The sequence below is a fragment of the Castor canadensis genome, chromosome 10 (assembly GCF_047511655.1).
Source record: "Castor canadensis chromosome 10, mCasCan1.hap1v2, whole genome shotgun sequence".
Taxonomy (NCBI): domain Eukaryota; kingdom Metazoa; phylum Chordata; class Mammalia; order Rodentia; family Castoridae; genus Castor; species Castor canadensis.
The window spans coordinates 115,745,265-115,773,089 of NC_133395.1; the positions used below are offsets into that span (position 1 = coordinate 115,745,265).

Below are 27,825 nucleotides of genomic sequence, written 5' to 3' on the forward strand. Positions count from 1 at the left end.
AACAGGACTGCCCAGAGCTGGATAGAGAAGGTGAACCAGGAGAGCACTAAAGGCTGCTTTAAGACCTTTAGCCTAAATGACTGGGAAAAAAGAGGCGGCCCATGGGAGGAACGGATCTGAGGACAAAAGTCAAGACATACTGAGAGATACCACACTGGAAATGATATGGACCTCCAAATGAAGATGTAGAACAGGCAGCCGGACTAAGAACCAGAGATTAAATTCAGAAGTGCTCAGGCTGTAGACAGAAGACGAACCTCACCAAGCAGGAGCAGAGTCTGCCACAGGCCAGTGGCAGAAGTCCTTCAAGGCAGGAAGTCATGGGTACACCGGCGGAGATGTGCTCACCACATGTGCAAAGTGACATTCTCTTGTGACCTGACAAGAGAATGTGAGTGAGATGGGGAGCCAGAGCGGAAGACACTGGTCCAGAACTGTCTGGAAGCATCACGTATAGGAACAGACAGTGATCTTAGGATTGACCAGTCCACTGAAGTCTTGAAGACAGGAGTTCCCTGAGGGCAGGCCCTTCTGTCATTTTATACTTCACCTGGAACAGGCTATGTCCCAGTAAATACATGAGAAGACATTCTTGCACTTGACACCTGAAGCCAGGCAGCACAGGCCACTGGGAACACCCATCCCTGACAGTTCAGTGTGGAAGATGATAAGAAATGTCACACCCAACTTACTCCAAGGTGGATTTTTCCTTCTTCACCCTTAACTAAAGGGAGGACAAAAAGTGCTCCCCAGTGACTGTGTCACTGACACTCTGGCTCCATGTCACCAGTGTGTGGCTGGCAGCTCCGGTCTTCACACATTCATTTTAGCTGTGAGCTGGCCTAATTAGCAGAAATTACAGAATCTTTTAAAAGGATGTTGTGAAGCAGAAGTCTTTTGAAAAATCTAATGTCAGAAAAAATATATATATTCAAAGGGCTGGCGTGCAAGTGACAGTTCTGACATGCTGGGAAGCTGCTTTTAGAGGCTGGGGAGGGGGACGGTGGCTGTGCCAGCATGTGTCCATTGGGACAGGATCCTTGCATCCTAAGGAAGTCCACATCCTGGCCTCCAGGTCACAGCCCGCCAGAGAGCAGCCCTGCAGCCCTCCGGAAAGAATAATTTGATTGCTACCCTTTAATCAAGGCCCAGCAGATTGTTGTTTTGGTAGCGTTCTGCCTGGGAGAGCCTGTTCTTTCCTGAGTGTGTTTTTCTACCCAGGACTCCTTGTTCGGACTCTACCTTCCCAGGAGCCAGCTGGGAGCCACCCCAGCTCATCTGGAGTAAGAAAGCCCAGTGCTCTGCTCAGGACTCGGGAGGCAGATGTGGGGTCCAGAGCATGGGCACCCCAACTCCTCAGCACCACTTGTCCTTAGACTGTGGACTAGAGCTATCCTCAATCTTCTGTCATAGAGACTACACATTCAGGAATTTACATATTAGAAAACTATCGTTTATAGAGTGCTTACAGTGTGCCAGACACAATTCTAATTGCTTAAGAAATATTACCTCATTTGGTCTCAGAACAATTTTAGAAGTAAGGACTTCTGTTATTCTCACTTTACAGGTGAAGCAACAGAGGCCCAGAGAGGCTAAGTGACTTGCCTAAAATCACACAGCTAGCAGATGTCAAAGCCAGGATTTAAATTCAGGCAGTCTGGCTACGGAGGGCAGAGGGGTGGGGGAGATGATAAAAGCATTGTAGAAAGTAGCTAGCAGCAACAGAGGAAAAAGATGGAAACTAAATACTGCTTACAGTGCATCAAGTCCAGAGCCAGGGTTACTAGGCTGGCTCCTCTGCGTTAATAGTAACAATAAAGTCTTACTTATTTATTCTTCTACATCTGTAAATAAAAATCCCTAATATCTGGGTGTGGTAGCATGCCTAGGTGGTCCCAGATACTCAAAGACTGAGGGAGGAGGATGGGCTTGTGCCCACGAGTTCAGGGCAGCCTGGGCTACATAGTAAGACCCCGTCTAGAAAAAAAAAAAGAACCCATGAAGATTAATTGGTACAGTTTTCTGTGTGCGTATCATAGTTCATTAAAAGTATAATTTTTAAAAATGCAATGGCTGAGTTTTCTTAATGTTTTAGAAGGTTTTTTTTAAATCACAATGAAGTTGAACTGTCTTTCCAATCTCTGCCTATAGAAATAAAAGTAAGAACACTATCTTTGAATTGTTCTATCAAACTATATCCAAATCACAAACAAAAAGGCAGGAGATAAATTCAAGCTTTTCAAATCCCAGAAAGCTCTAACTCCAAACTTAAACCTAGCCAAGCATGGTGTTTTACACTTGTAACCCCAGCTATTCAAGAGGCAAAGGGAGGAGGATCACAGGGCAAGGCCAGCCCTGGCAAAGTTAGCAAGTGATTCTATCTGAAAAACAAACTAAAAAAGCAAAAAAAGAAAAAAATCTTGAGGGCACAGTTCAAGTTATAGAGCACTGGCTTAGCAAGCACGAGTCTTTGTGTTCAAACCCCAGTACTAGAAACAAAAACAAGCAAATGAAAACTTATACCTACAGCCACCATCCGTTCCCAGTTCCTGTCTTTCAGGTACTCCATGAGGATTTTTTGCCCAGAGAGGAGCAGAGGGAAGTTTTCCCATTTTAGTTAGGTATATATTCATCAGAAACTAATCAATCAGTAAAGTAGGTGGCTCAACACGCCCAAAATGAAAATCACAGTCCTAAAAATAACCCTCGGGAACTGCCATTTCTAATCAAGCTGCTGTTGATTCTAACAGCTAAAAACACCCCCAAATTCTTAAATCAGCCAGCACTGCTTAAAGTGGTGTATTGACTCTGATACAGGACCCACCACAGGCTCCAGGATAATTAGACGCTCTATAAATGCTGGTTTTGGCAATGACTGAGCCACACATAAAACATGTTTATTCCCAAAGTGTCAGTGAAATATGGTGGGGGGGTCTGGAGCTGGCGGACTTGCTGGAGCCCACATGGAGGAGAAGGGAAGGTGATGCCAGAGGCACTGATGGGGTTGAGATGATTTCAGCATGGTGACAATCAGCAGGCCACCCCCCAAATCCTAGCTGACCTCGGAGGCAGCTGACTGAAAGGGAATGGGGGGTGTGAGGCACTTCTGAGTCAGAAAGCGTCTACTATTAGTAGTAGACTTTTCATGACAGTCCTGTGTGCTGTTCTTCTCTGTGTGAACTGCCACCCTGGACCTTCACGCTGCTTTGCGGCAGAGGAGGCTGTGATACTGGGGTTAGATTTGGAAATGCCTCTTGGCCACTGAGGGGCAGGATCTTAGCCTCTGAGCTCTACCACATTGCATAAGGATTTTTCTGGCCACTTATTCACAGGAGTCACAAACTAGGGTGGAGAGAAGTCAACTGCTACTCAGTTACATGTCACTTACCAGACGTTTCTATCAAACCAGTCCATTAGAAAGCTCAGGGTAGTGAAGCCCACGCTCTTGGGCACCTCACACCATGTTCCTGCTCCTGGCTGGGCTCCAGAGGGAACAGGGATGGCGCTTGCATCAGTGTTGCCATAGCGACCACCATGGCAACCTCTCCTTGTGGTCCAGGCATTGATGCTCGCCCCAGCCCACCAGGGAGCTGATTCAGGGATGCAGCTCTTGCAAACTTGTCCTTTTACAACTGCCCTTACAGGAGGACTGCACGTGGTGCCTCTTGGGCCACCTGTCACCCCACAGCGACCCAAGCTCAGAGAGGTCAGCATTACTGCCTCAGACTGTCCAGTCACTGAGGATATGAACTCTTGTCATGTTCATAGTTCTTTCTAGGCACCTCAGTTTCCTCATCTTTATAAAACAGCACCAGCCTCACAGAATTAAATGACTCACTCTGTAGTTGCACTCAGAACATATCTCAACCTTCAGGAAGCTCTGTACACAGCTCTTCCCATCCTAGTCAGACTGTGTAGGGTAGTGGTTAAGAACGAGGACTCTGGAGCCACCTGTCTGGGTTCAAGTCCCGCTTCCACTGACTTGCTAGCTGTGTGACCTTGGCCAAGTTACTTGAGTCCCTGTGCCATGGTTGCCCCATTCATAAAGTGAGAATAATAACAACAGTACCTACCAAGGCAAATGGGAATGATCACCTTATCTACATGAGCTAACGGGTTTAGGAGAGCAAAGTGTCTGTCCCCATAACGGTCTAACAGGCTGGTCATGACAACGTATGTTAGCTGTTGTGAACATTATAACACTGTCTCCCATGTGTCTGTGACTGTGCACAATAACACCACTACAAACAACAGTCATTATTTCAGTTGATGACAACCTGAGTCGTCATCTTGTATCTCTTCTTGATGACACCATGTCAGTGGATACTGTAACAGCTAGAGACAGGGACACTGAGCCACAGAGAGACCAGGTCACCTGTGCCAGGCCACACAGAAGGGAGCAGCCCTACCACTAGGCTTCAAGTACAACCAGCTGGGCAACAGAGCCCTTGCCCACAGCCCAGCCAATCCAACAGAGCCATGACTGGGCTTCTGTGGACCCATGTGACTGCCAGTTCTTCCTAGAGCAGGTCATGTATGGCTTTCTAGCTTTGAGATAACTCACTGCCCAGCCTCCACCATGCAGACCAATGCTTGTCCCTCTGGACTTCTAACCAACAGAAAGGGTCAGCAAGTCACATCAACACAGTCACCAAGGAACTATCTGTGCCACCTCTCCCCATTTCCCAGGAAACTCACTGGCATGTGCCTGTCAAGATAAGACAGAACCACTAAAATGAAATTCTGGCTGGGTGAAGTGATCCATACTTCTAATCCCAGCTACTCAGGAGGATCACTGTTCGAGGCCAGCCCAGGTAAAAGGTTAGTGAAACTCTATCTCAACCAACAATATGGACATCGTGGTTCACACTTGTAATCTCAGCTACATGGCAGGTATAGGTAGGAGGATCACAGTTGGAGGATGGGCCCAGGCAAAAATGCAAGAGCCTACTTGAAGAATAACCAAAACAAAAACAGGTTGGGGTCATGGTTCAAGTAGTCAAGCCCTGCCTAGCAAGTGCAAAGCCTTGAGTTCAAACTCTGGACTGAGACATCTCACCAGTGTCTTGCACCAGCATGCTGACATCCATATAGCTGGTTTTCCACAGTTGTCGATGGCCACAGGCTGATTAAACTCCAACCTGCTCACAAGTTCCCACTGGGAGGAGGAGGTAGGGTGAATTTTCGTAAAGAGCCATCTGGCCTTCAGAGCACGAAATCTGGGGCAGTGAAGGCCACTTCCCATCATGGGGCATCTGCAACATTCCTGATGGGCAGCTGCGGGTAGGTGCCACCAGGGAACAGCCACACTGTTGGAGCAAAGGCTGGTCCCCTGTCCTCACAGCTCCCCCTGAACGCTACCCAAACAGGAAAAATCAAAACTAGAAAACGGCCTAGGTGTTTCACCAGGATCCATAATCCTGTGTTGTTTCAAACCTGGTAACTGAATTGAACAGTGACTGTTTTCAGGGACTGTGACTAAAATTCAAACTCTTCAAAAGCAGGAAGAACCAGCTGGTCTACCATGCTAATTTAGGGACCAGAAGCTACTAAGAGCTGTTCAAGGTCAAGTGGCCCATTGGTGGTAGTGTGTACTGCTGAAGGTTCTCCTATTTTTTTTTTTTTTTTGCTGTACTGGGGTTTGAACTCAGGGCCTCAGGCTTGTTAAGCAGGCGCTCTACCACTTGAGCCACTCTGCCAGCCCTTATTTTTGCTTGATAGATGCCAGTGTAGTTGTCTGGCCTGGACATCTGTGTTTCTCCACACCACCGTTCAGTCCTCCTTCTTCGTCAACAGCACCCTGATCTCTATTGGGGATGCCCCCTCCCCTTCTCTCAGACCTTGGATCTGTGCAAGGCATTTTACCCAGAAAACCTACCACAGAAGGAAGTTAATTTGGGGAAAGTAGAACAAGAGAGCAAAGGAGAGACAGATTCCTAGTGATATGGACATCTTGACCCAACCATACTTGAAGGCATATCAGACATATCACTAGATCTCGCAAATGGTAAAAAGTGTCCCTTGTTTTAAAATTAAATAACTGTGCATTGTATTTCTGCCACATGCAACCAAAGAACTATGTCTTGTTGCTTCATGAAGTTTGTTAAGGGAAGCAGCAACAATGTGGGAATGTTGCCAGGAGACCCCAACCCACCCCCAGTGTCTTGCACAGTACCTGACACACAGTGAGTACTCGGTACATGTGTGATGGAAGCAGGGGAGCCCTTCCTTCAGGTCTGTTCTCAGCAAGACTGGAACCGGCAGCCCTCCCAGCCTCCCAATCCACCACACCCGCCTGTTTTGCAGAGTTTTGTCACTTGCAGACCTACTCTGTACCTTGCTCATTGTGCCCTGGAGGTTTCCCCCACTTGATCCTTTAGAGTGAAGAGTTTTGTCTGCTTTTTTCACTAGTGGTACCCACAGGTTCTCAGTATTCATCTGGTAAACAAGTGGATGAAGAAACCAGGGAATGGGTGATAGAATGAGTGAGTGCACAGTGCTGCCATGTTCCTACCTGCATGTGCCCTAGTCAGCAGCCCCCAGGGAAGGGCCAGCAGAGACACCTACCTCTCCTGCCTTCTGTCCTGTGTACAAGTCCTCTTCTCCTCCCCTGAACTGATGTTCCCACATCTGCCTCCCCGGTCTAGCAGCCTGACCACCCCCCCCCCCAGTGATGTCCAGTGACATCAACAAGAATTAGTAGGCAAGGAGCCTTTGAGTTACAAAGATGTCTGCCTTCTTTTTATTTTTCCTGTTTATGGATACTGTATGCTCATTACAAAAGAAAAAGAATATATATATTATGATTTTTTATGGTTATAATTTAACCTCTAAGTTAAATTTTTGAGTGCAAGTCAGAAATGAAAGATGGTTGATACATTTTATATGACCCATAAGGGTCACTGACTTTTGAGGTAGCTGCCAGCATTTTCAAAGCTAGAAGATTCCACTTAGAAAGAGGGTGCCTAGCTTTCAGACTTAGAAAATCTGAAAAAGACCACACATGTAACTATGGTCAGCTAAGGAGAAGCAGCAGCTGCCTTGGCAGGTGAGGGGTGAGCTCCTGGGGTCTCTGTTTCTCCCCACTGCTCTGCCTGGTCCCTGCCACACCCGGAGTTGGTGACCCTGGCCTGGCCTGTATTCCTTCAGACTTAACTCATACAACTCTGGGAAGCTCTGAAACCTCACCTCACCTCCAGTACCAGCCAGGGTGCTGCAAAGACCACCCAGTGCCCCGTGCCCATCAGAGCCCACTGCACTGGTAGTAGAGCCTCCCTGGTGCTTAGGAAGCTGGGTAAAGTTCAATGTCCTCCTAGTTCAACAACTGACCCTGAAGACACTTTACCACCCCATCCTCAGTTATCCCCAAATGGCAGGACTCCACAGTCCCAAACCCCCACTGGGGCACCTTTTCATGGGGAAACCCCAAATCTAGTGGGTAAATTCAGCTTCCCAATTTGGGTTTCATAGATACATAACAAAACTGAATGCCTATGTACCCACAGCCCGTGCTTAAAGGTCAAACCCATGGCAGCCCCATGCCTGTCACCCAGAGAACCCCAAGCCTGAGGTCTTCTCTGTGCTTGTTTACACTTTGGTTCTACTGTGTAACAATAACTCCCAGGCAGGGACCCCGCCTATCTCACTCACAACTGCTCTCCTATATATTAGACCTGCCCCTCACAGAAGAGGCCCTGAATCCACAATGGATGGATGGATGGATGGACAGCTATGAATGGACAGAAGTGATGAATGAGTATATTACAGATGGGTGGGAGGGAGATGAACCCCCTCACTTTGAATTCTAATTTGCCAATGTCATGAGGGAATAATTCTGCCAAAATACTGAATTAAAAGGTGTTGATGGGGATAGGATTTTTTTAATCCCTTGTACATTTTCCAAATGGACTGCAAGTCTGTTATATGAGGCCCACATTTAGCTGCCGACACGAACTGTAGTCAAGTGAAAATTCTCCCTGTAGACTTTTATAGATTTTGAAACACTGAGGGTCCACAGAGGAAAGGATAGCATTCTGCATTAGTTTGGCTCTTACAGTGGACTCGAGAGGGAAGAAAAGAAAACAGGCGAGTAGTCTGACCTTGCAAAGTGGAAAGCAATCTTCCAGCCTCTGTGGTGGCCCCATCATGACCATCCTCTGTCACCTGCTATCAGCAAAAAGAATATGGGTCCACCTTCCGGGTTCTGGAAATGGGAAGTTAAATTTCCTTTGGAGAAAAAGATGGTCATTTTTTTTCAGCCCTGGCCTATATAAACTTCCAACAAAAAGCAAGGAAACAGAAGGAGAACTTCTCACGTGACTACATGGTTTTAAATTAAAACAGGCACGCACTTTAGAAAGCATCCAACTCAGTATCGTCCTGGTTCTCACTCACCTCTTGCTGTTCCTGAACCTGGTCTCTGTCACTGTGGTTGGACCCCAGGTGTGTTCCCCAGACACACAGGTAGGCAGCATAGCTCAGAGCCAGAGGTAAAGACAGGGAAACTGAGGTTCCAAGAAGGGGCGTAGTGCACAGATCTCAGGGGACCAGCAGAGCTGAGAACACTCTGAGGCCCTTCTGTGTCACCACCAAGCTCACTACACACACATTTCTTCACCCAGTGTCCACCAGGGGGACCAGGCATTGATGAGAGTGAACCACACACACCTGGGTAGTGTAAGCAGGTGAGGGGAGGGCATGAACCCTCACGAATGAGTGATCACAGAAATGGCCAAGACATCAGCAGGTGGTTGGGGCAGACAGGGGACATTGATGGCAAGGGTCCGTGTACAGCTGCCTGGCTGGGGAGGGGACTGGGCGGTGGAAGCCATGAGGAGCTCAGGCCCCAGGAGTCACTCACATGCCACTGCTAGGCACCCAGAAGGCTCTGTTCGGAGACTAGGATGGAGACAGGTCACAAGAGCTGTTTCCCAAGGCGGGCTTGAGCTCAGAGGAGCATCGGACATGTGCAGTTGTACAGGGTCCCCACCTGGACTCGGACTCTGCCAGATTTCACTTAGTTACACACGGCACCGGTGCCGGAGTCCAGGAGGGATGGGGTGAATCACAGCAGAGGGGTCTCTCTGTCTCTCTCTGTCTTTCTGTCTCTCTGTCTCTCTCTCTCTCACACACACACACACACACACACACACACAGATGTAAGGGCCTCAGCGAAAGGTCACCAGGGGACTGTGTTGTTGGCTCCTGGTGCAGCACTAGGGCCTGGAGTGGCCGTGGTGAAGGGAGGGAAGGAAGGGAAAGACATCTCCACCGTCAGTTCCCACAACTGTGAAACCCGGCACAGGACTAACTGCTGGCAGGCTGTGATGATGGATTTTTTCTTCCTTGCTGGAAGTCTTGTTTCTAATACACTGCGCACGTAGCAAGACTCACTGTGTGCCTGCCATCACAAGTGAGCCACCGAAGTGTCACCTCAGGACATCCTGCACCCTGACCCCTTGTAGTCTTAAGTGGCCCAGTTCTTAGCACCGTTGATCTGGTTCCTCTTCTATGGTTTTTGCCTTTCCCAGAATGTCACATAAGTGAGATCCAACAACACATAGCTTTCTCTGTCTGACTTTTTTTTTTTCAAAGTTTTTTTTTTTGGGGGGACTGGGGTTTGAATTCAGAGCTTCACACTTACAAAGCAGGTACTCCACCACATGAGCCACACTTCCAGTCCATTTTGCTCTGGTTATTTTGGAGATGGGGGTCTCGGGAACTATTTGCCTGGGCTGGCCTTGAGCTGTAATCCTCCTGATCTTAGCCTCCCAAGTAGCTAGGATTACAGGCGTGAGCACCCAGCTAGTGTCTGACTTCTTTCACACAGCACAAGGCACAGAGATTCATCCATGTCATTGTGCCATCAGTGGTCCACCCCTTATTATTGTCTTCCCCCTGAAAGGAATCTGGTCACTCAGGGACAAAGTCACAGAACACAACAGTAGACCTACTGCTATCTCCATTCCCTAATAATTCAGTTACCAGCTTTCTAGAACCCATTTCTAGCTTGGGACAGAAAAACAGGGCCAAATCGTCTTCCTGGCTGTGTTCATAATTTGTCTCCCTCATTTGGGCCAGCAGCACCCCAAGTTCCTCAGAGACAGTACTAGCTCCAGGGCAGATTCAGAAAGTGGAGTGCCATTTGGGAGTCAGGAGACAGGACTGGCTGTGGACAAGGGTCTGTGGTTTGGTTTGACACCTACAAAGTCTGGGGCCCATAAAGTACAGATAGAAAGGTCCAGCTAGCAGTGGGTAGCTGGGATATGCAGCTGAGCTCAAAGTGAATGCCCTGTGGCATGGATGCAGGGACCAAAGGCAAGGACCAACAATGATGGAAAAGGTAAAGGTCACAGACTTGGGAAGAGTGACACTGGGGGCCAGGAGGGGAAGAAGCCAGAAAATGAGCAGAAATATAGTCCAGAAGGAGGTGGGCCAAGGCCTAATGCTGGGGACGGGAAGTCCACGAGCAGAGCCCATCTGACAGCTCTGCCTGTCTGGAGATGGCTGATAACCCGGGTGGCAATTTCAGGGCAGGTGTGGACTGGGGAGGAGAGAGTGGGTGGGGAAAAGGAGAAGCAGAAGAGAAGATGAGGTAGCAGGAGAAAGTTTGGAAGAAAATGGGGCCAGGTATGACCTACACACCAGCTATTTTGGAGGAGATAGGAGGACAAAGGTTCAAGGCCAGCCTGGGCACAGCCTGGGCCCAGTCTTTAAAAACAGGCCAGGTAGGGGGCACATGCTTGTGCCCCAGCTACTCAGGAGGTGTGAGTGGGAGGATCACAGTCCAAGGTAAGCCCAGGCAAAAAGCATGAGACCCTATCTGAACAACAAGCTAAAGCAAAAGGGCTAGGGGTGTGACTCAAGTGGTAAAGCACCTGCCTAGCATACACAAAGCCCTGAGTTCAATCCCCAAAAGAAAAAAAAAGAATAATAATTTTGGAAGAAAATAAGAGAAAACTGGGAAGGTGGTAATAGTCAATACCTCAATAAATAAATAAATAATAATGATCCAAAGATATTGAATCCTCACTGTGGACCAGGGGATGCATAAACACCTGAGCTCCCCATCACCTCACACAGTACACCCACATCCCATAACCATCCCCTTTGCACAGATGGGACTGGCAGGTGAGAGGCTGAGCTCTTCTTAGACTCTCAACAGAAAAGCAGAAGGAAGTGTAAGACAGAAAGGTGTCTTCCAAGGGTGGGAGGGAAAGAGCCGTTTGTGGAGATCTGGATGGTGGAAGGGTGGGGGACAAGGGCACAACCTTAGCTATGAGGTTTTCGGCAGCAAAACCCGTGATGGGCCACTACAGCCAGTACCTCTGCAGGGTCAAATCTAGATCCTCCTCAGCAGGTAAGAAGGCTACCCTCAGCAAGTATCTGACCTTTGCAAAACCTCAGCTCTCACAGTGGTCCCCATCTCTTGGGGTTTTAAGAGGTTAAATAAGTCAATCCTCACCAAAAGCACTTAGCACAGCGCCCAGCGCGTGGTGACATCACCATCATTACTCAAGATCATTGGTGGGATATGGGGGGGGACACCCGCTGGAGGGGATCAGAATGTCTCCACGAGCAGTACAGTACCCTTCACATCCCCGCGTTGCTCTCCCTGGACTGCCAGTGAAGTCTCTCGTTCTGTAACTGGGCCTTCTATTTCATTCTGTGCCAAGGGAAGGCAGGCCTGGACCATGGGGGTGTGAGGTCTGGCGGGTCCACTCCAGGCACCCACGAACTGTGTTTATGACACAGCACCCCACTTCTGTCTGAACTCTGCGCCCTAAGAATCTTAAAGAATGCATCTCCCTCTTGACTCTGCTAGGCTCAGACAACAGCAGACACACATTAAAACAACAGCCCAGGCCCTGGGGAAGGTCTCTTCCTTGAGGACTCAGAGTTACATTAGAAAGAGCAGAAAGTGAATCGTTTCCAGGAGTGAGGACTGGAGAGAGAAGGGTTCCTCCGGCTGAAAGATAATGAATGCCAAGGAGAAAGCCTGCAGAAGGCAGGTGCAGAGTGCCCTCTGCTGGCTAGTTCCAGAAAAGCAGCTGGGGCACTCAGGCACCTCTGGGGGCTCAGCATCCTGGAGGCCAGTTTCAAATCCCCTCTTTAGCTCCCTCCCTCCCTTTATTTGCCCCTGGTGGTTGTATTGGGGATCTGGGGATCAAGTTCAGGGTCTTGCACATTCCAGGCAAGTACTCTAGCACTGAGCTATACTCCCGGCCCTTTTTTAAAAATTAGAATTGAAAATAACTAGGCTTCATTCTCCTAAAAGGAGAGAAAGGAACAAGGTCAAAGAGCATTTTGTTCCACTCTCCTCTTTTATTTTTTCTGCTGGTGCACTTGAATGTCACGTAAAAATGGCCCTGTGGATGCTGTAGTAGGGAGTCCACATCAAAGAATTTGAACAACATGGAGATCTCAACCAAGCATCCCAGGTGGCCCTCAGCAGTGGCTTGTCTCCATCTTAAGGGGACTTGTCATGAACAGCTCCACAGTTCACCAACAGACACCCTGAATCAAATCTGCTACTTCCCTCCCAAAACTCCGGCAGGTCTGGGCCTGGGACAGCAGCATCCTGGTCACTCTGAATGGCCTGCTCCAGAACCTTCCAACCTTGAGTCACCCCCACTTCAAGACCAGAACTCAGCCTGTCTGCATCCTGCACAGCAGGGCCCTCGAGGACCTGGGTCCTAAGCCCGGTGCCACACACACACACACACACACACACACACACACACACACCCTTAGCAAGCTTTAAACCCTCTTGGCTTTGTGCTAATCTGATAGTTGACACACCAGTCAAGCCACTGAGTTCCAAACTTACCAATCGCTTCACAGCTGCATGAATATCCCATTGTGAACCTGACTTTCCCCCAACAATGGGAGCTGCTATTTACTAAAGGTCCACTAAGAAATGCCACAGCAATCCTCATATCTATGTGAGGAGGCTTGCAGGGAGGTGGTTGTCTCCCTGGGTAGAATGCAAGAACTGGGTGACATATGAGGTCCCCTGCTCCTTGTCTACTGGCTAAGGAAGGCCTGTGCTCGTCCACCATATTCTTACCCCATTACATCCCGCAGCCTGAGCACTGGACTCTACTCCACCAGGGTGGTTAATCATGGTGGCAGGGGACAGGGGGCAGTGAGAGATGTCAGTGGACAGAGTAAGTAGAACAAGGGCTGGCTTGGTGGGGCAGGAGAGTAGGTTCAGGGCACCTGCGAGGCTAGGCAAGCTGGACACACAAAGGTGTTGGAGGAGGAGGCACTGCTGTTGGGTATAAGATGGATCCCCTTTTGGGAGGTACTGGGATTTGAACTCAGAGTGTCACACTTGCTAGGCAGGTGCTCTACCACTTGAGCCACATCACATCTCCAACTCCTTTTACATTAGTTTATTTTTCGCCCTTTTATCCAAAGGCCTCAGATCACAATCCTCCTACCTAGGCCTCCCCAGTAGATGAGACTACAGGCACTCACTACCACGTTCAGCCCCTTGACTATTTGGGGGAGGGGGGAACAGGGTAGAACTACTTCAATTATTGTGCAATGGGCTTGAATTCTCTAAATGCAACAAAGCTTAGAGTTAAGCATTGTGAGCTTTGGGATTGTCTTGGATTCCGTCCAATTTTACAGAGAAGGAAATCAAGGCTGAGTGGGTCCATTGCTTGCTAAGGGTTGCTCAGCTCATCAATGAACCCCAGAGCCTTAACTGAACCCCGATGTGCTGGACAGCACAGCCCCTGCTCTCAGGAGCAGGGGCAAGTGAGAGAGAGGCAGCGTGAGCCTCTCACACAATGACCGGCAGCGGCCCAGGCTGGAAACAGCAGCTCCTATCCTTCCCCTTGTCACTAAGTTGCCCTCGTTCTTCAGACCCAGTTCCTGTAGGACAGCCCAGCTCCCATCACTGATTCTTCACTGCCTTTATTCCCCCGAATCCTGATGGGCAACTGCACTGCTACCCTGGAGTACACACAGTCAGCCCTGACCCCAAACTCCTCCATCACCATGCCACAGGTTCCACTTCCTGATGGATGGCTTTTCCTGGAACTCTGGCCATCTGTGTGCCCGCAGGTCCCTTCTCCCCACTAGCTGTCCTCTATGCCAGGGTGCTGTACCAGGCACTCAGGACATAAGGCAGCTTCCAAAGTCATATATAGCTAGCATACTAAGCAAGAGTCAGAGTACCTGCGGCTCCAGCTTGCTTACAGGGACATCATTTGGTCTGATCTACTGTTTGCTTTGCTTTTTTTTTTTTTTCTGTAATGGGGCTTGAACTCAGGACCTCATGCTTGCTAAGCAGAGGCTCTACCACTTGAGCCACTCTGGCAGCCCTGTTTTGTGTATTTCCAAGATAGGGTCTTGTGAACTAGCCAGGGGCTGCCTCAAACAGTGATCCTCCTGATCTCTGCCTCCTGAGTAGCTAGGGTTATGGGCCTGAGCCACCCAGTTTATGGCAAAAAAAAAATGTCAGGTAAAATCTCAAAGGTTACAGTGTTATGTTCCTGTAAGAAATAATTAACCAGTTTTACATGCAAGATCATAATCTTACTTCTGCCTTCCTTTCTCCATAACCCTTTGCATGACTACACGTCTGTGACAGGTATACTGATGTATACTGTGTGCACACACGTACACAGATGCAGAGAGGGTGAGCGTGACGTGTGTGCACGTACGTGTATCTTCCTGGGGGCTCCTTAGAATAATATTTCCATCCTCTTCCTGCTAGTTCTCTCACCAGTGAGTTAAATAAATATTTTACCCAAGTTAAGAATAAGTTTGTGCACAGGCCAGAGAAAAAGAAACCTTTATAGGAGCTCTTTCAAATCTGAAGAATGATGGAAGGAATGCATTCTAGGCAGAGGTGACAGCATACACAAAGGTCCTGTGGCAGAGAGGGTGACATGTTAAAGAAACAGATAGATCTTATGAACTCCAGTATCTTTGATTACAACCTTCACCAATGTCTCTGGTATCAACATCATAACATGACTGTCAGTCAAGCTCTTTCTGTCTGCCCCAGTCACATGCAAGAGTCGTATCCTAGCAACACAGAACTGGCCTCTCAAGTGGAAGAACTATGTTCAGGGCTGGCAGAGTGGCTCAAGTGGTAGAGTGCCTGCCTAGCAAGCATGAGGCCCTGAGTTCAAACCCCAGTACCACCAAAAAAAAAAGAACTGTGTTCAACGGATCATGTGCACATGGCTGCTATAACCCCACGTCACCCTTCTCTAGTGATCAGAGGAGGAGCCAGGCAAAACACAGTTGGCACAGGGACAGGGTGCCTCACTGGACTCCGCACCCCAGCCTCCAGCCTCAGCCAGCAGCACAGGGGACAATTACAAATCTTAGGCACCCACAGCTCAGCGCCAGACTCTCTGCCACCCTCGGCAGCCTGCAGCTTGGTCCAGCCTCATCATCTGCTTATTCACCAGGCCAACACAGCATAGGCACCTGCTCAAGGAAGCTTGTTGAACCTGCTCATTTCCACCAGGCGCCGGTGGCTCACACCTGTAATCTTAACTATTTGGGAGGTAGAGATCAGGAGGATCACAGTTAGAGAACACCCCGGATGAATAGTTCATCAGACCCCATTTCCAAAATAACCAGAGCAAAATGAGCTGGAGACAGGGCTCAAATGGTAAAGTGCCTGCTTTGCAAGCACAAAGCCCTCAGTTCAAACTCCACTCCCACCAAAATAAAACAACAACAAAAAAAAACACTGCTAATTTCCACTAAAAACATCACTCTACACTCAAGCCTTCCATCAACTCCCTGATTCTCCCTGCCTAATTCAATTCTTAGCTCAAGAGCTGAGTAAAGAGTACTAAAGAGGCCAGTCAGAGGTGACACTTCATTCTGTGACTTTTGATAAGTTTAACTTTCCCCAGCCTCGGTTTTCTCATCTGGAACTAGAAATATTCGTGTCTCATTTAAAGGCACAGCGGTCATACAGAAAACCACATGGTGACTACAAAACAATATAAATGTGTGTTTTGTTTATCATTACTACAAATTCCAGATGCAGTCTTAAAACTCTCACAAGGTGGACCAGGTGTGGGGGTGTACAACTATAATCTCAATTATGAGGGAGACTTGAGGTCCAAGGCTAGCCCGGGCCAAAACACAAAACCATATGAAAAGTAAATAAATAAATAAACAAAACAAGCCAGGCCTGTAATCTTAGTTATTCAGGAGGCACAGATCAATCAGGAGGATACAGATTTGAGGCCAACCTGGGCAAAAAGTCAGTGAGAGTCCATCTTAACCAATAACAGCTGGGCACAGTGGTGCACACCTGTCATCCCAGGTATGGGAGAAGCATAAAAGGATCGCAGTCCAGATCAGCCTGGGCAAAAACGCAAGACTCTATCCTAAAAAATAATTACCACCAAAAAGTCTGGCTCAAACGGTAGAGCACCTGCCCAGCAAGTACAAGGCCCCGAGTTCAAACCCCAGCACTACAAAAAAAAAAAAAAAGGAATAATAATGTGAAACACCCCCCACCAAAAAAAAGCAAAAGCCATGGAAGTGGCAGAATTCATTGCAGCTCACTTTATCCACCTTGCTGCTCATGCAGGGCCTGACTGACCAGCCACCATACAATCAAGCCGAGGAGATCTTCTCGACGCCAAGCGTAGGAGATGCTCAATAACTATTTTTCCAATCAATGAACCCTTAATGGTGGGATCCAAAGAGGTGTTCAAGAGTCTGCCACCAGGGGGCAAAAGAGCATAGAGGGTCATGGCATCACTTTATAAAAACAAATTTGACCACTGTCAGGCCCCAAGGAGAGAAACTCAGATCTAAGTGGAAGCTAACATTGAACACGTAAAGGTTTCCTGTTAAAATTGTGATGAACAGTTCAGCTAACATCTCTGAGGTCTCCTTTAGTTCAGGCTCTGAGGACCTTGTTAAAACAGAAACAGGTCACCAAAACCAGATAACACATTCATTCCCCTCAACCATTAACTCCCACCCATGGAGAGAAGCAACTCATCAGCTGAGTTAGCAAAAGTCTGCAGAGACCCTCCCCTCCCTCTCTCCCTCCTTCCCTCTCTCCCCCTCCCCCTCTCTCCCCTTCCCCCTCTCCCTCCCTCCCCCTCCCTCCCTGGCAAACTTTCACAACTCAAAAAGCCACACTCCTCATGAACTTGGGTACAGTCGTGACCGGAGCTGCACACCGGCTCTCCTGCCTGTCTCCTCGTTTGCAACACGAGCTGGAAGAGGCCTCACTCACTGCCATGTCCTGACTCTGCAGAGCGTGGGCCATGGTTCAGTTTTTGAGGCTCGAGTTACTCTTGCAAGAACAAATCAATAACATCACAGACTGTAACCTGCCTTCCCAGGCCAGGCTTTCACAGTCGGCCACGGCTTCCTGCACAGAGACAGTGGACCAACAACCATCCCTTGATTCGACCCACAGAAAAGGCTCCAAACAGGCAGTGAAACCAGGGAGAGCAACACAAGAGGTGTCCAGCCAGTCCACATACCGTTCAGTGTTTACAGACGTACGCCAGTTACAGACGATGAAGAAGGCGGTCTCACTTGTCTGCCTGGCCATCTCTAGGGCCAAGAGCAACACTGGCTGCACCCTGCTTCAACGTTCTGCTTTTCTGGTGTCGGGGGGAAGGGGTTCCAGGAGCAAGGAGCAAGTTCAAGGGTGCCACGGCCAAGACTCAGCCCAGCAGCCCTTTGGGTTTTCTTAGTTTGACTCTTAACTAGTGCTGTCTCAAAGGATGGCCAATTCAAACAGCTTGCCTTCATCTTTTCCCTCTACTGCGGAACTGGTTGTGGTGAAATCCAGAGGAAGTTATAGCCCTGTGTGTGCTCCCATGATACCAAGGGCCCTCACTGCAGCCAACTCCACGACAGAGCCCAAGGCCACCTCCTTGCAAGTTTGTTCCAGGCCCTCACGGGAGCAGTGTGTATCAGATGTTCCATGTGAGAAGAGAGCCTTGTGGCTTTGTTGCCAAGAAGCCTGAATTCTTAACTACTCATGGCTATTGCTTTGTATCAGCTCAGCCAACAATTAAGTAACTTTGGAAAGTTGTTTTTATGGGGTTTTTTTGGCAGTATTGGGGTATGAACTCAGGGCTACATCCCGGCTAGGCAAGCACATTACAATTTGAGCCCTGCCTCCAGCCCTTTTTGCTTTGGTTGTTTGTAGGTAGGACCTCACTTTTTTGCCCAGGCCAGTGTGGACCTCGATCCTCCCACTAGGAAGACAGGCACATGCCACCAAGCACAGCTATTATCTGTTGAGATGGGATATTGCAAACTTGTTGCCTGGGCTGGCCTCAAACCTGATCTCGGCCTCCCAAGTAGCTAGGACTACAGGTATGAGTGAGCCACCAGTACCTGGCCAAAGTTGTATTTTTTTAATCAAAGATAATTTGGGGCCAGGTGAGGTGGCTCACGCCTATAATACCAGCTATACAAGAGGCGTAAGTAGGAGAATCACAGTCCTAGCATAGCCCAGGAAAAAAGCATGAGTCCCTACCTGAAAAGTAATCTAAAAGCAAAAAGGGCTGGGGCATGGCTGAAGTGGTAGAGTGCCTGTTTAGCAAGCATGAGGTCCTGAGTTCAAATCCCAGGACTGCACTAAGAAAAAAGGACATGTACCTTGCCATGAACCATTCTTGTCTACACATGAAATTGATTATTATGAAAAACAGTAAGGAACACACCATCTAATTCTCCAAGTAGAACCTCCACATAGTGGGAAGAAATAAAACCATATTTTATTTATTTATTTTGATGGCACTGAGGATTGAATTCAGGGCCTCATGCTTGCTAGGCAGGTGCTCTACCACTTAAGCTACTCCACCAGCCCAAAAAACTGTATTTTAAAGTATTTCAAGCAATACTTTCTGGTCACATCACCCTTTCTCTAGTTAATTAAAACTACCAAGCCTTTTTATTTTAAACTTTCTTGTGTAGTGTTCGTTATCAAACCCAGATCCTTGTAACACTCTACCCAAGAGCTAAACGCCCCCACCCAAAAACACCGAGTCATTTTTGAAGAGAAATAGGCACACACTTATGACAACAAAGAGATCACTATGTATGAAATATTTAATTCCTAGTAAATAAGTCTCAGTTTGCACTGTGGGCTTGAACCCTGACTCTCTAATGGACTAGCTTTGTGACCTTGGGCAAATGACTTAACCACTCTGAGCCTTTGCTTCCTGGGTCATTAAACAGGACTAATAAGCAGCATCTGTATCGTAAGCCAGTTGTGAGGAGTCACTGAGGAAAGCCTGGCAAATGACAAACCCAGTGCCTGGAACATGGTAAGAGCTCAGTAACTATTGATGGTGACTTCTCGGGGCATCAGGCACTCTTACCCTGCCCAGTCAGAGGCTGGCTGTAAGGTCCTTTCTTCTTACAGAGGACCCCCCACAAGTCATACATCATCAGGCCCCACCCACCTGCATCCTTCCCTGCGCATAGTAATGTCCTTCCTTCTGAATGTGGGGTCCGTCGCCCTCACTTGTATTTCACAGGGTTTGGTTTGGTTTTCTTTTAGCAGTACTGGGGGGGTTTGAACTCAGTGACTGGCACTTACTAGGCAGGTGCTCTACCACATCTGCCATGCTCCTAGTCCTTTTTTGCTTTAGTTATTTTCAAATAGAGTCTTGAGTTTTCTCCTGGGGCTGACTTCAGACTGAGATCCTCCCATCTAAAGCCTTCACCTACCTGAGACCACAGACGCAAGCCACCAAACCTGGATTACTGACTAAAATAAGGTTTTGCTAAGTTTTTGTCCAGGCTGGCAACCTCAATCCTTCCTATTTCTGCCTTCCAGGTTGCTGGGATTACAGCTGTGAGCCTCCACTCCCAGCCTGTATTTGCAAAAATTGTTTTTGGTGGGACTGGGATTTGAACTCAGGGCTTCACACTTGCAAAGCAGGCGCTTTACTGCTTGAGCCACACCTACAGTCCATTTTGCTCTGGTTATTTTGGAGGTGGGATTTCACGAACTATATGCTCAGGCTGACCTCAAACCATGATCCTCCTGATCTCAGTCTTCCAAGTAGCTAGGATTACAGGTGTGAGCAACTGGTGCCCAGCAAGGGTTTTCTCTCTTTAGTGTCAATATTTAGAACAGCCACACTGATGTGCCATTAAGGATAAAGTAATGGTGGTGATAACAGATGGCACTCTGCGCTGGGCGCTGTTTGAAGCACTTCTCATGTAGTACCTAGTAAAGCGTCAGCAGAGGTGCCATCATTGCCCCCGTATCAGATGGGGTGACTCTGCGAAGAGAAGTGCACCAACCTGGCAGCCACACAGCCCAGGGAGAGGCAAAGCCAGGACCTGACCCCAGGAAGCCTGGGACCCAGGGCTGGTGCGCAGCTCTGCAGGGAGGTGTTGGCTGGATAATGGCCCCAAACAATGCCTGCATCCCAATCCCAGAACCGGTGACTCTGGCAGATGGGATTAAATTGGGGATTTTAGGGTGGGGAGATTGCCCTGGATTATCCAAGTGGGACTGGCGTGATTGACAGGAGACTGGGGGGAGGGCACAGTCGGAGCAGTAGCAGGAAGTGATGGTGGATGCAGAAGTTGGACAGAGTGTGGGGGCCTCTAGAAGTGGAATAGGCAAGGACACAGATGCTGCCCTCAAACCCCCGAGGAGAGCCAGGCCTGCTGACATCTGCACTGAACCCCATGGGGCTAACTTGAGATTGTGTGTGTGTGTGTGTGTGTGTGTGTGTGTGTGTGTGTGTGCGCGCGCGCGCGCGAGCGTGCTAAGGGCTTTACACATGCTAGCTCTCTACTACTGAGCTACACCTCAGCCTTTGAGATGAAGTCTTGCTATGTAGCCCAGACTGGACTGGCACTCACAATCCTCCTGCCTCTGCCTCCCAAGTGCTGAGATTACAAGCGTGCACCACCACGCCCGGCTAGAAATCTGATCTGCTGAACTGTAAAGGAACGAATATGTGCTGTCTGGAATCACTAAGTCTGTGGTGATCTGTCACAGCAGCCATGGGAAGCTCATGGTTAATGACCCTAGCCCTGTCCTTATCCTCGAGACCCTACTTTCCAGGGAGGGAGACAGTGGAGTTCCCACCTGCTCCTACAGACAGGAGAGAACAGAAACCACTGAGGGAGCTCCACAGAGCACTGTGGAGCCTGGGGAAAGGCGTTTGCCTTCCTTCCCACGCAGGGCCCCTGACCATTACAATGTCCTTGTCAACCACAACTGGCTACAACACCAGAAGAGGCAATTGCAGGCAGAGCCGCTTCCTAAAAGGTTTTCAGAGGACTCATTTTCTAGCGGGTCTGCTGTGATAAAGTTTCCATATGTGCAAGAGAGAAAAACTTGGTGTGGGAAGAAGCAACACTGTCAGAGCTTCCTTCCTAGAACCCTCAGTGGCGTCTGCATGAACCAGTCAGGCTTTCCTCCTTGTCCTCTTGGTTGGGCCCTGGGCCCTCTGAACAGTTAATGCCTGACGCTTCCTTTCGTCTGGTCAAGATCAGGCGTAAACGAATGAATAGGGGAGCAGTGTCTCCAATGCGCAGGTCTCTGCTTAAGTTGGCTGGCTCTGAATACCCATGATTACGTGCTGTCCTCTGACCCCAGCCCAGCCAAGCAAACAGATTTCCTCACATAACCTGGTCAAAATACAGTCCACACAATTACTGAAATAACAAATGGGGGCACAAAAAAAGGAATGGGCTTATAAGATGTTTCTTTAAAAGCTGGGCATGGTGGTGCATGACTGTAATCCCAGCATTCAAGAGGATGAGATGGGAGAATCATGAGTTTAAGCTAGCATGGACTACCATGGCAAGACTCCACCTCAAAATCCCAACCCTAACCCCCCAAAATCTTCAAGGGAACCCAGTCCTTGCAAAAATGTAGACAGTAAGGCCAAAAGTTCAAGCTACAATATTAAAGAGACCTGATCTCTTCTGGATATCTCAAACACGAAACATACCTAGCTTCAGAATTTGGGAGCTGCAGGGCTTGGTGGCACACACCTGTAATACCAGGAAGGGAGGTAAGAGAATCACAAGTTCAAAGCTAGCCCAGGCAAAGGTAGCAGCAAGACTCTCACTCAAAAACAAAATTTTTAAAAAGAAAAAAAATGGCTGAGGGTGTAGCTAAAGTGGTAAAACACTTCCCTAACATGCACAAGGCCCTGAGTTCAATCCCCAGCACTGCAAGAAAAAAGGAAGAAGAAAAAAAAAAAAAAAAAAAACCAGAATTGGGAGTTGGGAATGACCAGGAAAAAATACAGAGAAATGACAGTGAGCATTTATGGAGCATTTAATCATGATATGACAGCAAGCCCATTTTACAGATGGGGAAACTGAGGCACACAGTGTTAGACAAAGGCACCGAGAGAGTAAGGGGTGCAGGGTGCCCTGCACAGGGCTATCCATCACACACAAGGGCCAGCACGTCAACAGAAGGCAGTGGACCCTGCAAGGACAATACTTGACTTGTCAAACCCTTTCTCATGCACAAAGCTGGCTACATGCGTGATCTTGTCTGGGATAAGTCAGTATTATTTCCTGTTGGGACAAAGGTATGACACACAGCCTTCAATCCAGTAAGTAACTCACCTGTGACAGTTTGCATGCACAAAGGCTGATTACTCGATAACGGAGATAAAGCCATCCCTAGCCCTGGTGCACAGTTGGTGCTTAATTAATGTTGAATGAATACTGAATAAACAGGAACCACTTTTAATGGAATCTGCCACCTTCCCCACTCCTTTGAGCCACACAAAGCAAGTGTATATATAGAAAGCAGCCAGCATTAAAGTAACGTGAGAGTCAGGCACGGGACAGTCAAGTTATGCCGACACCTGCTGGGGACAGGCCCAGCTGTTGGGGTCAAAGACCAGTGAGAGGTATCTGCAGACCCTCCACACCAAGACAGATCTCGGTTGTTTTAAAACAAAGCATTCAAGTGGCTAATGGCTTCCCCTCAAGGAAACCCCACACCTTCGGCCACCAGACAAGGAACTCACTTAGCAGAGCTGCATCCTCTGGTCTCCAATGTCAATGACATTGTCTGAGCAACAGCTCCCAGGAGCCCATGTGCTGACAGGCGGCATCCGGGGATGCTCAGATTTCTATCGGTAATGACACATGGCATTTCTTGCTGGCTCCAATTCAGGGCTCCACCTCACCCACCCCCAACACGAAGCTCTCAGCTTTTAATACTTCCTGAACAATCAAGGCCTCTAAGACAGAGCTCGTGTATCGGTGACACGCACAGCACCCACACCACCGCTAGCTCAGTGCCCCATCTGCCCTTGACGGCCCTCCAAAGTCTGTCACGCTTTCTCATGTCCACTCACTGGCAGGGAGGGGCCTGAAAATTTATCTCAGTCTGAGCCAAAGACACCAACAAGTCACCCAGGCCCCAAACACCACCTTCAGAGAGCCAGTTCCCTGGCTGTGAGACACCACCATGCTTAGAACTCTAAGCTCAAACCATCAGCCTACCTACCATCCATCCCCATGATCCCTTCTGTACAAAGTTAAAAGTGAGGACAGTGGTCACCCCCCACAAAGGCTGCCATGCTGGTACTGATGACAAAGTCGCATTCAGAGTGTGAAACTGGTGAGCAGCATGGCTACGCACACTTGGTGCAGGTCTGTCGCTTACCTGTGACTGCAGTCAGTCAATGTAAATCAGGTGCTGATTCACATGACTCCCCAGTTTCCTCTAGAACTCTTAAGGGTTGGAGGTGGGGGAGCGGGGGTCGATAACACCATAAATCACAGACTGTCTTTCCTAACAACCTGCAAAACCAGTTGTTCCTGCCATGCCCACACTGGCTCAGCAACACCTCCAACATCCCTGGAGGAAAGGCAGCACAGAAGAGCGGCCACTGCCAGTGCGTGTGTCTCCTGCTGAGGCTGGCAGAGCTACACTGGTTTTATTTACTCCTTGATCAAGGCTTGGACAGTGACAGTGATGACTTAGCCTTCTAGATGAAAGCAAGCAGAGCCTCCCGTTTTGCAAATCTTCTGGCTGCCCACAGGGGATGAATGCTTGGCCTGAAACACGCAGTGTTTTTCAGAAACAGAGGCTGTGCCTGCAGAGCCCTGCCCCACCCCCTGCACATGTACCTCCTGGCTCAGCCTCTAGCTGGCCAGGGACGGGTGATTTCTGGGCACTCTTGAAGCTCCTGAGTCACCCTCCTGGGGACTGACAGCTGCTCCTGGACCTTGATCAGTTTCCTTCAAGAGACTGGCTCTGGTGTTTGGTGTCTGCAGTACAATAACTTGCAAAAATCAACTCTCTCTCCTTTTTATGGCCAGATTGGGCAAGGAAGTGAGAACATGAAGATCAAACCCCACCCCTTCCTTCTTGCATAACAAGAAACACACATTTCTTTTCTTTGCTTTTTGGTTGTTTGAGACAGGTTCTCACTATGTAGCCTGGACTGACCTCAAACTCTTCATCCTTCCATCTCAGCCTTCCAAGTGCTGGGATTACAGGAGTGTACCACCATGCTCAGCTCAGGAAACACTCATTTCTGAGGCCCTTGGTAAGGCAGTCATTTGACCAGACCAAAGGCGCATTTCTCATCACCTTATCCCAGCTGGGCAGGTCAAGGGGCAGCCTGGTCTTTCCTGGCCAAAGAACTAAGTAGAATTGGCCTGGCCCCAGTTTTCCTAGCTCTACTAAGAGCTCTGAATATTTTAAGCTGTACATATTCTTGGGCAGAGAAATCCTCTTCTTAGCCACAGTGAAAGCTTTTGTCTGGAACAGACCAGACTTGAGCAAAATTAAATCCCTGTGTTTCTCTGTAGGACTGATCCAGGGAGGTGATCCAGGGGATAGCCCCTGCATGCACAGCCTCTTCTGGGAATGGCTGGGCCTCCCTGAGTTGGGCGGGAATGTGGACTGGGCTCACTCTTCCGAAGGCCCCTACCTCCTGTGATCATGCCGCTGGCTTCCTAAGAAGGGAGGAGGTTGGATGACCCCAACACCTGCACTGAAACTCCACACAACAGCTCTCTGGGAGGCTGACAGAAACACACTGGATTGAATGGAAGAAAAAGACCCGCACCGAGAGCCCCAGGGATCTGCATTCAAATCCAGCTCTGGGGTCACAGACGGGTCAGTTCTCTTGGGGCCTCAGTTTCCACATCTGTAAACCGTAAAGGCACAAGCACAGCGTCTCTCACATCCCTAGCAAGCTGGTGGCTTGTCAATGTCAGCCCAAAGACAACATTTCAAAGAATTTTTTCCGATGGCCAACATTTCAAAATCTGGATGGCTCTCATGAGAATTTGGAAATTTAACATTAACATCTGGGTTCCTAGATTCCCTTGGGACAATGGAAAACCTTGGCAACAGGGACAGCAATCCCAACAGAAGGCAGGGACTGAGAAGGGGACCAAGTTCCTAGGACAGGGAATGAATGACTTGCTTATGCTATTGTCCTCCTGTTATCACCAGGCTGGCCCTGGAGCATTTAAGTTTAAGAGGCGTATTCATAAATTTGGCTTTTTTTTCCCCTTTTAATGTTAAATTTAACATTAAAATGTTTCTCTTTTCATTTCAGCTAGAACACTGGCAAACAAACTATGAAATCAAAGTATTTCACCCCAAACAGAATTTTCAAAAATCCCTGAAAGGAAACCCACCAAGCAGGGCGGGGCCTATATCCCAGCCTGCCAGCAATTCTAACCCTGACCATGCCGGGAACACAGAGTGATCTCTGACCTCTGTGGGCTGCCATGTACACCCTCCCCAGCCCTCATCCCAGTCCTTCAGCCAGGGACACGTGTTTGGGAGCTGGGGCTGTGAGGCCAGAGGTGGGCAGGTTTCCGAGGAGAAGGGAGCCACATCTGCATTTTGCCAGCCTGCTGGATTGGTGGGGTGTGCAGGATGGCGTGGTCTGACAAGTCACTGAAAATCAAACAACCAGCCAGCCGTCCTACAATGAGGGAGGGCATGGAGCCCCCACAAATGTTGGGACCATGCTACACAGCTCTTTAAAGGGACCACCTGAGCCAGGAGGCAAAGAAAGGCCTTTCGGTTCTCAAACCAGCCCAACTCACTGATAACAACGATGACAATGATGGTGTGATTATTAACAGCAGGAGCAGGACAGCTAACACTTAGTGAGCTCTTATTCTGCACTAGGCCCTCGCTGGTATGATTAACATCATCTCTACTTTAGTGATGATGAAACCAAGGCACAGAAAGGTCACAAACTTGAACAAGGTCGCACAGCAGCCAGTGCAGGAGACAGGCAGCTGCTTCCTAAGCCTGGGCGTTTGACCTCAGGCTCTCTACAGCCTGGAGCCTACGTGCAGTGCCACAGCCTGTGGCCGTTCGTGTCACAGAGGGACAGGAACTCACGCCACCCGTACCCTGCTGCATTACTAAAAACCACAGCAGAATACACTGGCGTGCGGGCTACACTGTGTTAATAACTACAGACACCTGGATACAGAGGTTGCTGTGTGCCCAAACTCATGTGCATGGTTTAGAAGATCTTTTTTTTGTTACCATATGTTAATTGTACAGAGTAACATGTCTTATTATCATATTTTCCTGCACACATACAATGTCCTCTGATCATATTCATCCCCTTATTACCCTCATTTGCCCCCTCTTCCCTCTTCCTCCGATCCCCTTTCCCTTAACACTAATTAGTGCTCCGTCTACTTTGATGGCTTTTTTTCCCCTGCACTCCACATATGAAGAAAACACGCCACACTGTCTGAGTTTGACTTACTTCACTTAAACAATTCCATCCATTTTCCTGTTCTTCTTTGTGGCTGAATAAAACCCCCACTGTGTGAGCATTTATACACCCCACTTTCTTTACCCATTCTTCCACTCATGGGCACCAAGGCTGATGCCCCAACGTGGCTACTGAGAACAGAGTCAAGGGAGCCATGGTGTGCAGGTGTCTCCACTGCATGCTGACTTTGCTTTCTTCGGGTGGGTACCCAGGAGTGGTCCAGTGGGATCGTATAGTGGTTCTGTTTTTAGTTCGTTGAGGAATGCATGGTTTGGAGGATGTCTAAGGCTAATTTTTGACCATTCACAACTTCTACCCCTCCCCCCTTGTCAATTTTAGGTGTATGAAACTGCTCACCTTGTCTTTGGTCCTACCACAATGAAGTCGTGTGTCTCCCAGAGCCTGGACTCCCAAGGACCCCAACCATTGAGACAAAGGATCCTCATGTCTGGGGAATAGGCCTCACTGGGGGGGTTCACCTAAAGAACAGACCTGGATGATTTTAGAAAGGAACGTTCGGCCCCCTCACTCATTGTCAGCTCACTATTAATTTATACACACTTCAGCTTAGAACAGCAAAACTTGAAGAAGGAAATGAGAAAAAGACAAAAGGGAGTTAACAAGTGGCAGAGGGATCTCCAGGAAGGGGACCAAAAGGCAACTGCAAATCAGACCCAAAGCAGGACTTGTACCGGGGACATCCTCGTCCCCCTCTCTGGCTGAAGGGTCCATCACTGTGCACAATAGCTGTGATGAATGAACATGCCACTGGCACTCGAGCAATCAGAAGGTGGGACCTGGACATGTCTGTCACCTCTGATGAAGCAAGGGGGCCATGCTGGCTGATGAAGAAACACAAGCAACAAGTTCTCATCACAGGAGGTTAAGTCACCTCCTGGAGCCTATGTAAACATGACGGCTCTGCGCACACGATCTAGACATGAATCCTACCTTTTTTCTGCCCCAAAGGTGAACTCTCTGAAGGATGCCCACTTGGACACCCAGATAACAAGTCCGAATCCAAGTGTGACACTGAGTCGCCTTCAAACCACCTCCTCGCGCAAATACAGTCATGTCACGC

At 48.7% G+C, this 27,825-nt stretch overlaps 1 protein-coding gene across 4 annotated transcripts in view; it reads right to left on the minus strand.

Annotated features, from left to right (window-relative positions):
- LOC109681673 (rho guanine nucleotide exchange factor 3) overlaps positions 1–27,825 on the minus strand; it is a 299,591-nt gene that overhangs the window by 214,300 nt on the left and 57,466 nt on the right. For 2 of the 4 annotated variants that reach the window (XR_012436325.1, XM_074044005.1), the window contains exon 1: positions 17,496–17,581. The exons of the other annotated variants lie outside the window; for them this stretch is intronic. Coding sequence is in view for 1 of the 2 variants with exons in the window: in XM_074044005.1 (XP_073900106.1) it covers positions 17,496–17,566 (71 nt within the window). In the remaining variant the exon portion in view is untranslated. Of the gene's footprint in view, positions 1–17,495; positions 17,582–27,825 lie in introns of those variants that run through there. 4 annotated transcript variants of the gene reach the window in all.